This window comes from Apodemus sylvaticus, chromosome 3 (genome assembly GCF_947179515.1).
Source record: "Apodemus sylvaticus chromosome 3, mApoSyl1.1, whole genome shotgun sequence".
Classification (NCBI taxonomy): Eukaryota; Metazoa; Chordata; class Mammalia; order Rodentia; family Muridae; genus Apodemus; species Apodemus sylvaticus.
The window spans coordinates 118,351,758-118,365,809 of NC_067474.1; the positions used below are offsets into that span (position 1 = coordinate 118,351,758).

At 42.6% G+C, this 14,052-nt stretch overlaps 2 protein-coding genes across 5 annotated transcripts in view; one reads left to right on the forward strand and one right to left on the reverse strand.

Moving 5' to 3' along the window:
* Dnai4 (dynein axonemal intermediate chain 4) overlaps nt 1–11,234 on the reverse strand; it is a 73,137-nt gene extending 61,903 nt beyond the window's left edge. The window contains exon 1 of the mRNA XM_052176871.1: nt 10,899–11,234. Within this exon, the coding sequence (XP_052032831.1) occupies nt 10,899–10,945 (47 nt within the window). The 5' untranslated portion in view covers nt 10,946–11,234. The remainder of the gene's footprint in view (nt 1–10,898) is intronic.
* Nucleotides 11,226–14,052, forward strand: part of Mier1 (MIER1 transcriptional regulator) — a 50,381-nt gene continuing 47,554 nt past the window's right edge. For 2 of the 4 annotated variants that reach the window (XM_052176870.1, XM_052176862.1), the window contains exons 1-2: nt 11,226–11,303; nt 12,363–12,463. In XM_052176870.1, the coding sequence (XP_052032830.1) occupies nt 11,243–11,303; nt 12,363–12,463 (162 nt within the window). In that variant the 5' untranslated portion in view covers nt 11,226–11,242. Of the gene's footprint in view, nt 11,304–12,362; nt 12,464–14,052 lie in introns of those variants that run through there. The other 2 variants (XM_052176864.1, XM_052176863.1) reach the window with 2 other exon arrangements.

Sequence of the window (14,052 nt, forward strand, 5' to 3'; positions counted from 1 at the left end):
TTTCAAATGTATCTTTCTGTATGGTGATGTATGTGTTACTTATGTGTGCATGATGGTTTGTATATGATTGGTTCAGGAAGAAATCCTATGAGGAGGTATGGCCTTGTTGGAGTAGGTATGTCACTGTGGGTGTGGCCTTAAGACGCTCACTCTAGTTGCCTAGAAGTCAGTCTTCTACTAGCAGCCTTCAGATGAAGATGTAAAACTCTGAGCTCCTCCTGCACCATATCTGCCTTGGATGCTGCCACGTTTCTGCCTTGATGACAATGGACTGAACCTCTGAGCCTGTAAGTCAACCCCAATTAAATGTTGTCTTTTATAAAACTTGCATTGGTCATGGTGTCTGTTCACAGCAGTGAAACCCTAACTAAGACAGTGTGCTTATTACTGTCCACATCATTTACTTGATCCCAACATAGCTTCCAATTTTTTAAAAATAAATGACAGCTGCTAAATGAAGCTCAATTGCCTTTTCATTCATAGCTAGAGTCTAAAAAGGAGATTTCATCACGGCGGTCATGCTAGAGGGTAAAATTGAACAGACCCAATTGGGATATTATCTCTGATTTTTCTTTCAGTTTTGGTTTTACAGCTTTTCTTAAGGAAGAACAGCCTCTGGATGGAAGGTTCGCTACCCCATAGCTTCTCTCCCCTGCTTGCAGCTCTCCCTAATTAACAGTATGAAGTTGGCTCAAAAGAAAGGAAAACGCCCTAATCTAACTTGTTCTGGTTGTCTTATGAGCACAAATAAAAAGTCAACACTTTTAGAAAAAAAATTTTTGAAGTACCTGTTATATAGTAGGATTTAAACCTCTAACAAACTGGGTTAATTTATTGGTACAAGAACAATGTCTTCAAGGCTGAGCTGGCTGTTAGAGACCCCATGCCTCACTAAATACAAGTTTTAAGCAAATAGGCAAAGGAATCATATACATTTTTGATAAAGGTTAAAGAGATTAAAACACTTTCTGATGAGAAAGGACTGGATATAATTTAGCCTTAAAGTGAAGGATGTTTCAAAATGCAAATAGAACAGATCTAGAATCCAAATGTGTTGCAGAAAGGCTTACAGGAAAATTAACATGCTTATAACTAAGTTGACTATAGTCTAAGGATACTAAATTATAATACCACTGGTTCTGTTACATTAGTAGGATTTTCTTAACTATTGTCTTCTAGTCATGATCTCAAAATAACTAATTTAGAACAGAATTTTTATTTTTCCCTTTATTAAAAAAGACATTTAAAACTTGTGATTAGGCTTATTTTTGTTTTTCCATTTGGTAAGGCTATCATTTGCTGGATACACTTAGTGAATTACCCTTAGTAATAGGGAAAAATTCCTTCTTGGGATATGTATTAGGATTTTCTAGAGTCACAGAACTTATTGTATGTCTCTATATATTAAGGGAATTTATTGGAATGACTTACAGTGTGAAGCCCAACTAACCCAACAAATGGCAGCTATAAACGGGAAGCCCAAGAATCTAGTAGTTGCTCAGTCCCACGAGGCTGGGTGTTTCAGTTGGTCTTCTGTGTAAGCTGGAATCCTGACAAAGTTGGTTCCAACAGATGTGCTGGCAAGTAAGTGCAAGCGGGTGGAGAAGGAAGCCTTCCTTCTCCCATTGTCCTTATGCAGGCCTCCAGCAGAAGTTATAGCCCAAATCAAATGGGTGTACCACCATGCCTGGACCTAAGCTACTCTGTCCTAGGCTGGCTCTGAACTCAGAGGTCTGCATGGCTGTCTCCTGAATGCTGGGGTCAAAAGTGTGTACAGAGCAAGTTCCAGGATAGCCAAGCTTAGGCAGTGAAGGAGTTGGAAGATAGAAAGCTGGTGATAATGTAATAGAACAAGAGGACCACGTTCCAGCTCCAGCAAGCAGCAGACTCAGCAGCTTTGGCCATGTGGCTCTGGCTTTAGAGTCCAGAATAGAAGGGACTAGTGGGACAATTGATGCTGCTTAGCTGGAGCTAAGAAATTAGCAGTGATTAAGAGACGAAAATCACTGAGGTGAAATCTTCTGGGAAGTGTTTTCTAAGAGCACAAAGAAGCTGTGTTCCCGAGATATCAAAGGTTGTTATGTACCTCCTGCTACAGCTGGACTTGGTAATGTGTGAGAATCACTCAGGTAATACTGGTTTTGAAGGCATAAAGGAGTCATGGAGAATAGTTTAGGGAGGCCAGGAAAGGCCACTGGTGAAGGTGCAGCCTCAGCTGTGGTTAATGGCCCAGGACTGAACAGGTCTTGCAAAGGAGTTGAGGTGTGGCAGCATGCAGGGAGCCTATGGGAGGATTTTGGTGAAGCCTTGTGCAGTAGCAGACCCCAGTGTATTGGAGATGCCGATACCATGGGATGACCACCAAGAGCAGCAGCAGCAGTGGAATGGAGTCGGCCATAGTGCTATAGATGGCAGAACTGGATGTGTGGATCTCAAACAATGGAACAAGAAGCTGTAAAGTTGAAGTTGCCTTGGATACCCCAAGATGTTAAGGGATGTCAGAGTCAAGGGATACCTGCCAGGGAAAGCTGCTAACTGAGCGAAAACAGCACAAGAGAACCAAGTTTGTTGCTGCTGAATGCAAGAATCAACAGCCATCAACAAGGATGAGAGGAGTTGGAGGTCTCGGAGACGTGGAGTTTGGAGTTTGGTTTTCTGTATTGCTTTGGTTCAGTATTTCCTCACCCTGACATTTTGGAATGGTAATGTATATCCTGTATGATGGTAGAGGTATGTGATCTGCCTTTTAATTTTGACTTCTTAAGGGATTACAGTTAAGAGATTGCATGAATCTCAGAGGAGACTTTGAACTGGATTTTTAACATTTGTTAAGATTGTTATAGACTATGGAACTTTTTAAACTGGACTAAATGTATTTTGCCTTATGCTATGCCTAGGTATGGCCCCCTATACCATAGACTCATGTGTTTGACAAGCCTCTGTAGGCCAGAGAGTGGAACGTAGTGGTTTGAATATGGTTGGCCCAGGGAGTGGCACTATTAACAGGTGTGGCCTTGTTGGAGGAAGTGGGGGTGGGCTTTGAGAACCTCCTTCTAGCTGCCTAAAGATAGTCTTCTTCTGAATGCCTTCAGATCAAGATGTAGAACTCTCAGCTCCTTCTCCAGCACCATGCCTGCCTAGACACTGCCATGATGATAATGGACTGAACTTTTGAACCTGTAAGCCAGCCCCAATTAAATGTTGTCTCTTATTAGAGTTGCCTTGGTCATGGTTTCTCTTCTCAGCAATGGAAACCCTATGACAGGGCATTCTTGCTAAATTACATAGTGATCAAATTACATAGTGATCATGGAGTTCAATTAAATCAATGAATATTTTAAACTATAAAATTTGGCCTATTAAAAGAGCAAATGACACTAATTCTTAAAATTAAAGCTTTGGCTTTCATTCAAGATCTATCCATTTTGGAAAACATACATGATCTTATTATAAAATAAGTACTTAATGTCCTATGAAAAATTAAGTAAAAACTAAATAAACCATATCTATGGAAGGATAACATGCTATTAAGAGAGACTTGGAAGTCTAATAACTAAAAATTCAAAACTGGCTATATTGATTTTTTTCCCCAAGATAATGAAAACCAGATCATTTCATCAGTGGAATGATGAAAGATTTCATCCTGCCTGGAGAAAAAAAAGAAGACTCTCAGGCACTCCATGCTCCACAACCTCAGGAAATAAATTAGTACTTCTCAAACTTCCAGACACATACATATCAACAGGAATGACAGAAATGCAGGCTGATAGTCACCTTTGGGTGCATTAACAAGTGAGTATCTCAAAGATGAAATTTTCCTCATTAAAAAACACCATGGGATACCTGTGGAGGTCAGAGGACAACTTACCAGAGTTGGTTCTCTTCTTCTATCATCTAAGATCATGGGGAATGAACTCAGATTGAACAGCAAGCATCTTTACCCTCTGAGCCTTCTCACAGGCTCATCACTTCTCTTTTAAAGCTTCCTTCCTTTAGATTTATTTTGCCAGTAGTGGGAGGGTAAGTGTATGTGTGTGTGTGTGTGTGTGTGTGTATATGTGTGTGTGTGTACCTCATGTGCCTTGTCCCCACAGAGGTCAGAAGAGAGGAGATCAAGAGTGCATGAGATCCTTGGAAACTGGTGTTCTGGGTGATTGTGAGCCACCATGTGAACCCAGGTCTGCTGCAGGAGTTAACAAGGGCTTTTAACTTCTGAGCCATCTCTCCAGCTCCACCTTCTGTTTTAAAAATCCTTTTATAAACAGGTAGTGTTTAAGATAGTCAATATTTGGCTTTTCAGTTTTAAATGAGAAAAACAATGCTAGTCTCAGTTTTAATGAAGTTACAGTACGAATATGTCCTTTCACAAATCATGTTTTTAAAGGACTGCTTCCTAAAAAGGAAAGCCCCCTAGCCCTTCCAGGGCCTATTGTTTTTCAACCAAGATTCAGGGTTAAAACAATGCCAGTGAGGGGGAGGACCAATCCTGAACCAGGACAGGGGAAACCCTCAGACCTAGGCAGATGTTTCCTTGTGTAATGGATGGCAGTTAGCTCAGAACCTCATAACTGGACCAAGAGCAGAGTAAGTGACTGAGCACTTACAGTACACATGGAATCCTGCATTGCACACCCTCCCCAAGGCGCAGAGACCATCAGGTGGAGGTGGAAAGACTGTAAGAATCAAAGATAGGGGAGGACAGGAGCAAAACAGTGCTATCTGGACAGCACAGGCCTGCTGCACTTGTGAACTCACAGCAGCAATAGCTGCCTGCAAAAGAGCAAACTAGTCAACATTCTAGCTGAGATGCTATGGACAGCTGATTGAATTTGTGTGTGTGTGGGAGGGAGGGTCAGTTTTGCTTTAAGTATGTGGCTCCTAATATATAACCTATAATCTAGTGGTTGGCCCCACATCCAGAAGTATATCGACAGTACAACCTAGAGTGAATGGGTTATTAAATTAACAACAACAACAAAAAAGGATAAAGTTGAGGGGAACAGGGAGGTTTGGGTTGAACCGGAAGTAGGTAAGGGGAAGAGGTGGAGTATCATGAAATTACACTACATCAAGTTCTCAAAGAATAAAAACATTTATTGAGAAAGGATTCAAATATTCTCATACATAACATAAATGTAAACAAACATGTCCACAAATTTGGTTCCTCATAAAATGGCTGATGCTGATTGGATAGGATTTGATAGCATTGAACAATACAAGTTCAAAGGCTTTACATCTATTATTCTGTATTTCAATTACAAATTGAATTCAATTACAAATTATTTTCTTAAAGATTCATTTATTTTATGCATATAAATACACTGTAGCTGTCAGACACACCAGAAGAGGGCATTGGATCCCATTATAGATGGTTGTGATTCACCATGGTTGCTGGGAATTGAACTCAGGACCTCCGGAAGAGCAGTCAGTGCTCTTAACCACTGAGCCATCTCTCCAGCCCAATTACAAATTCTTAGTAAAACTCCAAGATACATATAGAAAGCCATGTGAGCAAAATGCTAAGCTAATTGCATATTTTGTAGGTACATATCTACTTATCCATGGCTTTCCCTAGATCTATAGATCTAGGGTAGCTTTTACTTCTAAAGCAATAAGGATGCTGTGGACATGTCTAGATATTAGTGACTGCCTGGTAGGACTATCTGCTAGCAGTTGAGAACACAAAGTAATGTGAATTTCAGGGGAAGGTAAGAGTAAAGATGCTATGTGACTAGTGAGGTAAATGCAGAGATGCCAAGAGCTTGGTGATATAAGAGCCACAGATGCAAAGTGACCAGTGAGGGCCAGAATAAGAAAATTAAGAAATCACACCGAATTTGCCATTTTATTTGTTTATTTTTCCTTTTTTGAGACAAGGTCTCTGTGTGTAGTTCTGGCTGTTCTGGAACTCACTAGGCAGACCAGGCTGGGCTTCCAAATGCTGTGACTAAAGGAATGTATCACAATGCCCAGCAAGCAAGACTTTGTTTTTTGTTCTGTTTTGTTTCTGTAACTTTTTTAAAACTTCAGAATCTCCAGTTCAGGGTGATCTCAATCTCTCCATATAGCTGAGGATGATCTTGAACTTTAAAGCATCCTGTGTTTTGCTCCCACATGTTACAAGTCACCATGCCTGGTTTATGTGGGGCTGATGACCAAGACTGCATACATGCTAAGCAAGTACTTTGGGATACCCTCCCCAACTCCCTAATTCCTTCTGAATTTGAACCAATGATTGTAGAGCCTCTGTTGGCTTCTTTCAAAACAATGAAGACAACAGGTTACAAGAGCTAACTAAATAATGAGTAGGTTTACTCATGTTTTCAACTCCATCACATGAAGATCTTAAATGTCATCATTTTTATCTCACAGAAAGACTGAACTGAAAACTACCACTTTTCAGTTCCATCAGACAATTGAGATCATGGGGTAAATAAGTACCCTGACAATGGAGATGCCAGAGAAAAAAAGACCACGGCTTCCAGAGAACTGACACTTGATCCAATCAGGGATCAGAAAACGTAAAGGACAATCGGCTGATTATTGAAGAATGAGCAGAGGCTAGCTTAAAACACAAAACCTGGGAACAGCTGTAAGGAGCTTTCCTCTCATCTCCATAAACTTACCAGGTGGAGGGAAAGTAACTGTTCACACACTCAGAGCAACCTGTTGTCCTTAGCAAGAACCTATCCTTACAGAATGCCATTTTACCAGAGCTGAAACAACTTGTTACCAAGGCCTAACACACATTGCGGGTGGTGGAGGGAGAGAACCTAACTCCAGCTCCACTTAGCCATTTCCTCTTACTAAATGAGGAAAAAATGCTGAGAACAAACAATCGCCATGTTTGGTGGTATACGGTTGTAATTGCAGCCTTTGGGAAGTGGAGGCAGGAAGATCACACTCCAGGGACAAGAGCCCAGTAGGAGACTAAGACCTAGCCATTTTATAGAACAGTCTGTTCCCCAGGACATCTTATACAACAGTAGGGCTTTGGCAATACAAAGGAGTATAAAACAACTGCAAATTTCACAAAATTTAGGAAGTCTCTACAGTAAACATAAAACTCCAAACCAAAACCAAACCAAACCAAACAAAGCTTATCAAAATGAGGATTCTAGAGGACATCCAAACCTTAAACATTTAACACCTTTAGCATAGAATAAATACAGCTTAATTCCTAATCATACAAATTCAATGATACATCTCACTCTCATCAATAACAAAAATGTAAGGCATTTTGAAAGGCAAGACTAAGTGTGAAGAAACAAACAAAATGACAAAGCCGCACTCAGATATGACAGATATTTTGGAACTGTCAAAACTATGAATTGAAAAGAATATGCTTGGGGTCTAAGTGGAACAATGGATAACACGCCATGGATAACACGCAACGGATAACATGCAAGAGCAGATGCTCGTGTTGCCCTTCTCCTTCAGAGTGGGCCTCCAGTCTGTCTGTGGCTTAGGACAAGGAACTAACAGGTTCCTGCTATGACTGTCATCAAAGCCTCCCTTCCCCTGCACCGCCACTCCCCAAATTCTCTCTCCATGACACAGTAGAATAATAAAGCCTGCTGACCTATGGCCTTGAGTCTATAGGCTAAGTTCATAGTCTCTAAGTTCATAGTGGGGCTCAGCAGGCCTGGCTAGATACCTAGGTATGGGCCTGTCTAGCTCCCTGGAAATCTGCGGGAACCAGAAATATCTCTGCCCTGGGGGTTTGAAGGCTACTTTCTTCAGGACTCATGCTATGCATGCTATACATGGCCACCATCTATTCTTTCTGAGATTCTGAAGTTGAATATTCTCTCCATCTCTCCTTCAAAGTCCCATCATGCTGCGTCCATGTAGGATGTTCTACATCTTCTAATGTTTCCCTGCTTCAAGGCCCAGCCATGCCCCTTCCCATATTCACCCAGCCAACTCAATAGCAGTGAGGCTCTCTCTAGTACAGCTCATTCTGAAGGGTAATCTCATTGTCAGGTCTTTGCCATATACCCGCCTCTCTTTAAATTATAACAATAAACAGATGACTACTCAAATAATAACAAGATGAGAATATGTAAGGAATTAGAATAAAACAACTGGATAGAGAAAGGGGTAAAGACAGTTAAAGGCTGTTTTTAGCACAATGGGAGAGTGTGTTTGTGAAGCTAATAGGAAGATTGCAATGTGGAAAAAACAAGAAAGCAAAAAATTGGTAAACTCTTCAACAGATATTTTATAAAATTAGAGATAAATTCTAAAAAAACAATGAGAGAGACAATAAGTTAAAGCAATAACTAAGCTTGAAACTTTGTTTTAGTAAGGTAAAATTATGGTAGCTCACATCTGGAATCCTATCCTATCTTTGGTTAAGGACCATGCATCTATTACAAATGCCATCTTTTAAATTACCAAATTTCAGCTACTGTGAGAGTGCAAACTAATGTTTCAGGAAAGAAGCCACACTGTACACTGAACATTCTACAAAGACTGATTAACAGATTAAACCTCAAGGATTATGGAGAGGTTGGGATGTTTTGGGTGCAGAGCCTGTTTACAATTTTACTTACTTACCTTTTGCCCCTCGATTGCCTTTTCTTGCCTACCGTATCCTTTTGATTACCAGGTGAAATCCTTTAGAATATATTGGCAGACCACTGATTTTCACCAACCAAAAGGCCTTAAGAATGTTATCAAATAGCACCCAAGGGCTATCAGAGAAAGTTCCCCACTCTGCTGAAACCTACCGTCATCCATTCCCACCGAGTGCCTTGATTTATGATTTGTCATTACTATAAAATCTCATGAGACAGTCACCACACTAGAACCTGGTTTTTGGGAAAACTTGAATGCATGTTCCTGGGCTGTGGTCACTCACACTAAGCTTCACAATGAACCATTCTTATCCCCTTTGAAGTGAAAACCATGGTTGGTTTTATGTTTTTTGCATTAATAAGTGTTACATCATTTTTGTCTTAATTTGTATAAATTTAATTTAGTTTCATTTTAACATCTGCATAAATGCAAAACAGAAACTGAGCAAGAAAAACCAGCAACAAGCTACAGATGTGTATGTATCTACTTATTTGTTCAGTTAATAAATGTGTATTAAAGACATTCTTATATTCCAGGTAAGTCTACAGCAGTGCACAAAAACAAAGAGGACATAATATGAGCTGGGCGGTGGTGGTGCATGCCTGCAATCCTAGTACCCTGGAGGCAGAGGCAGGAAGGTCTCTGTGAATTAGAGCCAGCCTGGTTTACAGAATGAGTTCCAGAAACCCTGTATGGAAAAACCAAGGAAAAAAACCTAGAGGATGTAATATCCTCATGGGGATACACTTGAAGCATAATGTAAAGGTGAAGCTGATGCTGGGAAATAAAGTATTATTTTACACATGGAGACATCTGACACAAATCCTGAAGTCAAAGGATATAAATTACCAGGGTTGGAAATGGGAATACAGTGTTCCTGGTGTGTGTGTGTGTGTATGCCCGTGCTTGGCGGAATAATACTGTCATACTCAAGTGACATAATCCAAAGCCTGATCCCCTTGGGGCTTGGAAGAATGGGAGCACTACTCAAAGGAAAAGGGAAAAGCTTAACGAAGTTTTGAGCAGACTACCACATGGAGGGTGTCGGCAAGCAGACTGTTCAGCCAGTTATTCCGATGCAGAAATGACTGTTAGGTCTGGATAGCACAGCTACTTGGAGAAGTGAAGTGGCCCTCGCTGCACAGCAGTAATGGACGAAGTCCCAGAGGAAGTGCAAGGGTTGCAGTTTAATCAGCCGGGAATGGCTGTGTACTGGAAACAAAGGGGCAGTAAAATACAGCACTGAGGATGAATTCTGAGCATCCTTTCTAAGTGTAACTGCTTCAGTTTTGTTTTCTTGAGAGAGATCTTGAAGAGAGAAGAAAACTTGTGAAATCACCTGCCTCTGCAACATATATTTAGGAAGGGGACAGATTCATTTTGAAAAAGAAGGCCAGGCCAGGTGACCCAAGCCTTTAATCCCAGCACTTTCAAACCAGTTCCATATCAGCCAGGGCTACACTGGGAGAAAGAACCTAGAACTAAATATACACAGACAGACATTAGTACTTAAACTAGCCAGGAGCCTAGTGAAGAATGAGTGGTATCCCATTAGCTAACTGAAGCATTTCAAAATTCATGTAAGTGGCTATTTAGATCAAAGCTGGTGATGGGTTAGTTAACAACTAAAGTGTCAACTGACTGTTGTTAGCTCAACAGCTAACTCTGTGCTTTTCGGTGAAGTATGGCGGAAAGGCTGAGCACTAAGCTCAAGGGCAAATGCAAGGTTCTCTCCTCAGAACTTTCAGTAAGTTCAAATGGCGAATTAGCTGAGCAGAGGATTGGAGAAAAGAAGTGGTTGGCCTGGGAAGACCGCAACGCTACTGGAATGTTCCAGCATGAAATGGGGAATATTTTAATAAAAATTCAAGGAACTACTTCCAAGTTCAATGCTACATGCGTCCACATATCTTTGGGCCTTTCTCCTGGTTTAGCAGCATGTGGTAAGCAGTTAAGAGTCTTAAGGTAAGCTGGCAGAAGGAGATGAAAAAAAATCCTCTGCAGGCGTACATATTAAAATTAGCTTTGGTTGCTCAGAGACCAAGGACCCGAACACAATGAGAAAGCTTGGAGGCTGAAAGATCAAATGAAAGAATACAAGCAAAAGCGTTTGGAAGAAATAGGCAGGGTGGCCCTCGACAAATCCCGGTCGAGCACGGCAGCGGGAATTTTACACAGACCGAATTAAGCCAAAGGATCCGGAGCTGACTGGAGGCTCCGCGGGATCGAATGCGTTGGGAACCCCTTTCCAAACCGAAGGGCTGGCTGTCTCCAGGATCTAGAGGAATGAGTCACGGATCTAGTGCGGAACTTACGCGGCGAAGTTGGCCTGCTTGCGGGTGCTCGTTGGAGAGCTGTGCATGGTGGTGACTTAAGACTAGGGCTCGGCGCCCCTTGCCCAGCGGTTCTGCGGTGCCCGGACTCCAACTGCCCGCTCAGCAGCTCAGGAATGTTTGCCGGGCGCCATGGCGACCGCGGAGCCTGGCTCAAGAAGCGGCCGCGCGGTTGGCTGGCCGCTCGAGGTTGAGGAGGAGGGCGGAGGCGGAGGGGAGGGTAGAGGGTTGGTGGAGCTGGAGGAAGCTCGGGCGACGATTCGGAGGAGGCGGGCGGCCCATGCCCCAGGCCCCTCCCAGGCTGCGAGTCTCCCGGCTGCAGGCGGATGGATGGGGCGTCTCCAGGCGGCGGCGGCAGCAGCGGAGGCGGCGGCAGCGGCGGCGGCTGTAAGTGCAGCCTCCACAAACCATCTTGCCCATCCTTCGGTCGGGAACCAGGGCCGCAGAAGCGCTCTCAATCTCCTTTCCCCACTTCCCCTCCCCCACGGCAGAGCGCCGCCCGGAAGACTCTTAACTTCCGGGGCGGGGCTGCCGAGTGTACCGGGAGGGCTGGCGGCTTAGAGGCGCTGCCATCTGACGCGCATGCGTAGCTTCCGCCCCGCCCCTGACCGGTCTTTGGGCCTTCGCGGCGGCGGCGGCGGCGCAAATCTTCGCTGCTTCCGCGACGCGCCGGGACTACACTGCAGAGTGAGTTTGCGGGGCGGGCAGGCCAGCTCCCGCCCTTTTCGGTCGGCCCTCGCTCCACGGCAGGGGTGTGGCTTCCTGGCCACTCCCCCGTGGCTCCACCTCTGTGCCCCTGATTTCTCCAGCAGTCCAGCCAGTTGAGGTTGGCTTGGCAGAGCATCCATCCCTTGAGGTGATAGGCGCAACCTGGGTCAACCTGCCATTGTCGGAGGGAGCTAGAGGGGCGAGAGGCTCAGAGAAGGCATTGCAGGGAACCAGCCGTTCCCAGTGCCTATCCTCCCGCGAGTGGCCTTATTCTTTTAGCTTGTAATGTAGATGTTTGCTGGCCTGGTGCCCATCTCTGGTCCTTGCTTGTTGTGTGACCTTGGGCAAGTCACTCCCCCCCCACCCCCCACTCCCGGGGAGCGCTTCATTTTTTTTTTTCTTATTAAACCTCAGTTTTTGTAATTTTGCAGAATTCAAAATCTTGCATTCTTAAGATCACCTAGGTTTCCAAGGCCGCTTAACTGAGATGACCCGGAATTGATTAGACTTTTCTCAAATCATGGGTGAAATACAGAAATGTAATTATTGGGTGCTTTGTAATCTTTAGCATTGCTTATAAATTGCAGGACTCAATTTTTGTTTCTTTTTGCTGGAATTTCCACGGGGCAGTTGACCTGGTTCTCAGACATCTTTTGAAAATGTGAGCCTGAGTGAGCTTGAGGTTAACTGTTTCTGTCTCATCGGGTCGCTACTGAGGCTTTCTTTCCTTTAATCCAGATGGTGTGGTGGCTCGATTCTCCCAGTGCCTGGCTGAGTTTCGGACGTGGTTAAGAACCAACTGGTTGAGGCTCAATGCAGACAAGACGGATGTGATGCTGGTAGGCAGGGGCACAATTGGAGATGAAGGGAGGGTAAAAGCAAACTCCCCACTGTAATAAAAACATGATTATTGTCTGTTCTGGTGCTGTAGGCATGCTAATGGCCAACCCTTTCAAGAATTTGGGTGATATAAAAGTAACATCAGCAACGTTAAGATTTATAACAAGTTTGCAAATATTGATAAAATGAGGCCACTGGATGAAATGGTATGGGAAAATTATGAAAGGAACCCAAACTGTTCTTTGAAGACCCAACTTTCTCTATGTGCTTTAGGATGGCATTAATAAAAGAACGAACAGAAAAGATAATTTCTGTTGCACGGTTGTGGAGCCTCCATATGTAATGTGCTGCTGTGCTTTGCAACCAGGAGTCTGCCCAGTAAAGTCAAGATAAATTGAAACAGCATTGAAGAAGAATACGATTATAGGTAGTTTGGCTTCACAAATACAGTGTAGGCTGAATTTCTCAAGAGTTTTAGGAAGAAGTTCAGAAAATAGTTTCCAAGGAGGACTTGTGGACTTAGAAATGTTGCATGTATTTCTTGATGTACTTGAGAGATACCCTTGGAGTTGCATGAATAGATATGCCTGTAGAGTGCAAACATATTCCTGGTTTTCGAATCAGGTGTTGGTGCTGAATAAAAGGTTGTATATCTTAGGCAAATGTAAGTTGTCAAGGAAGTTTTTGTTGGTCGAAGTACTAATTGAAGTCTTATTGTGGTCCTAGGTATATTTGTTAGCAACTAGATATCTCTGGAGAATGTGTGTGTGTTTGTGAGTGCATGCATGTGTGTGCATCATGCATACACACTTACATGCACTGTCATACATGTGTTTCTCATAGCTACTATAAAGCTGTTTAATAACTTTTTTTTAATAGTGTTGGAGCTTGGATCCAGGGCCTCATATGTTAGGCAAGTATTTGACCACCAAGTTATACCCCAAGCTCTCATTTTATGTTTGCATTGAGAATTCAGTAATTGCCATAAAAAATACATTACTAGAGAGAAATGTGGTGAGTAGCTTAATATGGTAAAAAAAATTAATATTAGTTTTCTTCAAAAGAAGGAGGCTTCTTAGGTTTATTTAGGCCTAATCTAGTATTCCTTTTTTTCTTTTGTTTTTAGAAACCAAAAACCTTGCATAAAAGTTGGAATTAGCTACAATTTTTTTTTTTAGTTAACTTAAACATTTTAATATAGAACTCTAACAGAATTAACTACATTGGGTGTCACATTAATAAATGATCTCAATGATTTCAATGATTTCATTCAGGTTATTGGTGAGTTTTTCCTTTGCATTTTACTCTGCCATTTCCTGCTTTCAGATACATGCTTTTTTGTTTGTTTTGTTTTCTTTTGTGAGCCCAAGTAGAAATTTTGACTGTTCACATTTGAGTACAAAGAGACTGCCTCCTGGATTTATTCAGAGTGCTGAAGAACTAGGAGTGATTGGTGAAAGCCAGGAAGAAGTAACGCTTAGCTTTTAAGGCAGGGAAGAATGAGCCAAGCATTTGGACTGCTTTTGAAAAGAGTAGGAAGCCTCTTCAAGAGGTATGGTGAATCTCTGGAAGTCTGCAAACACAGGCA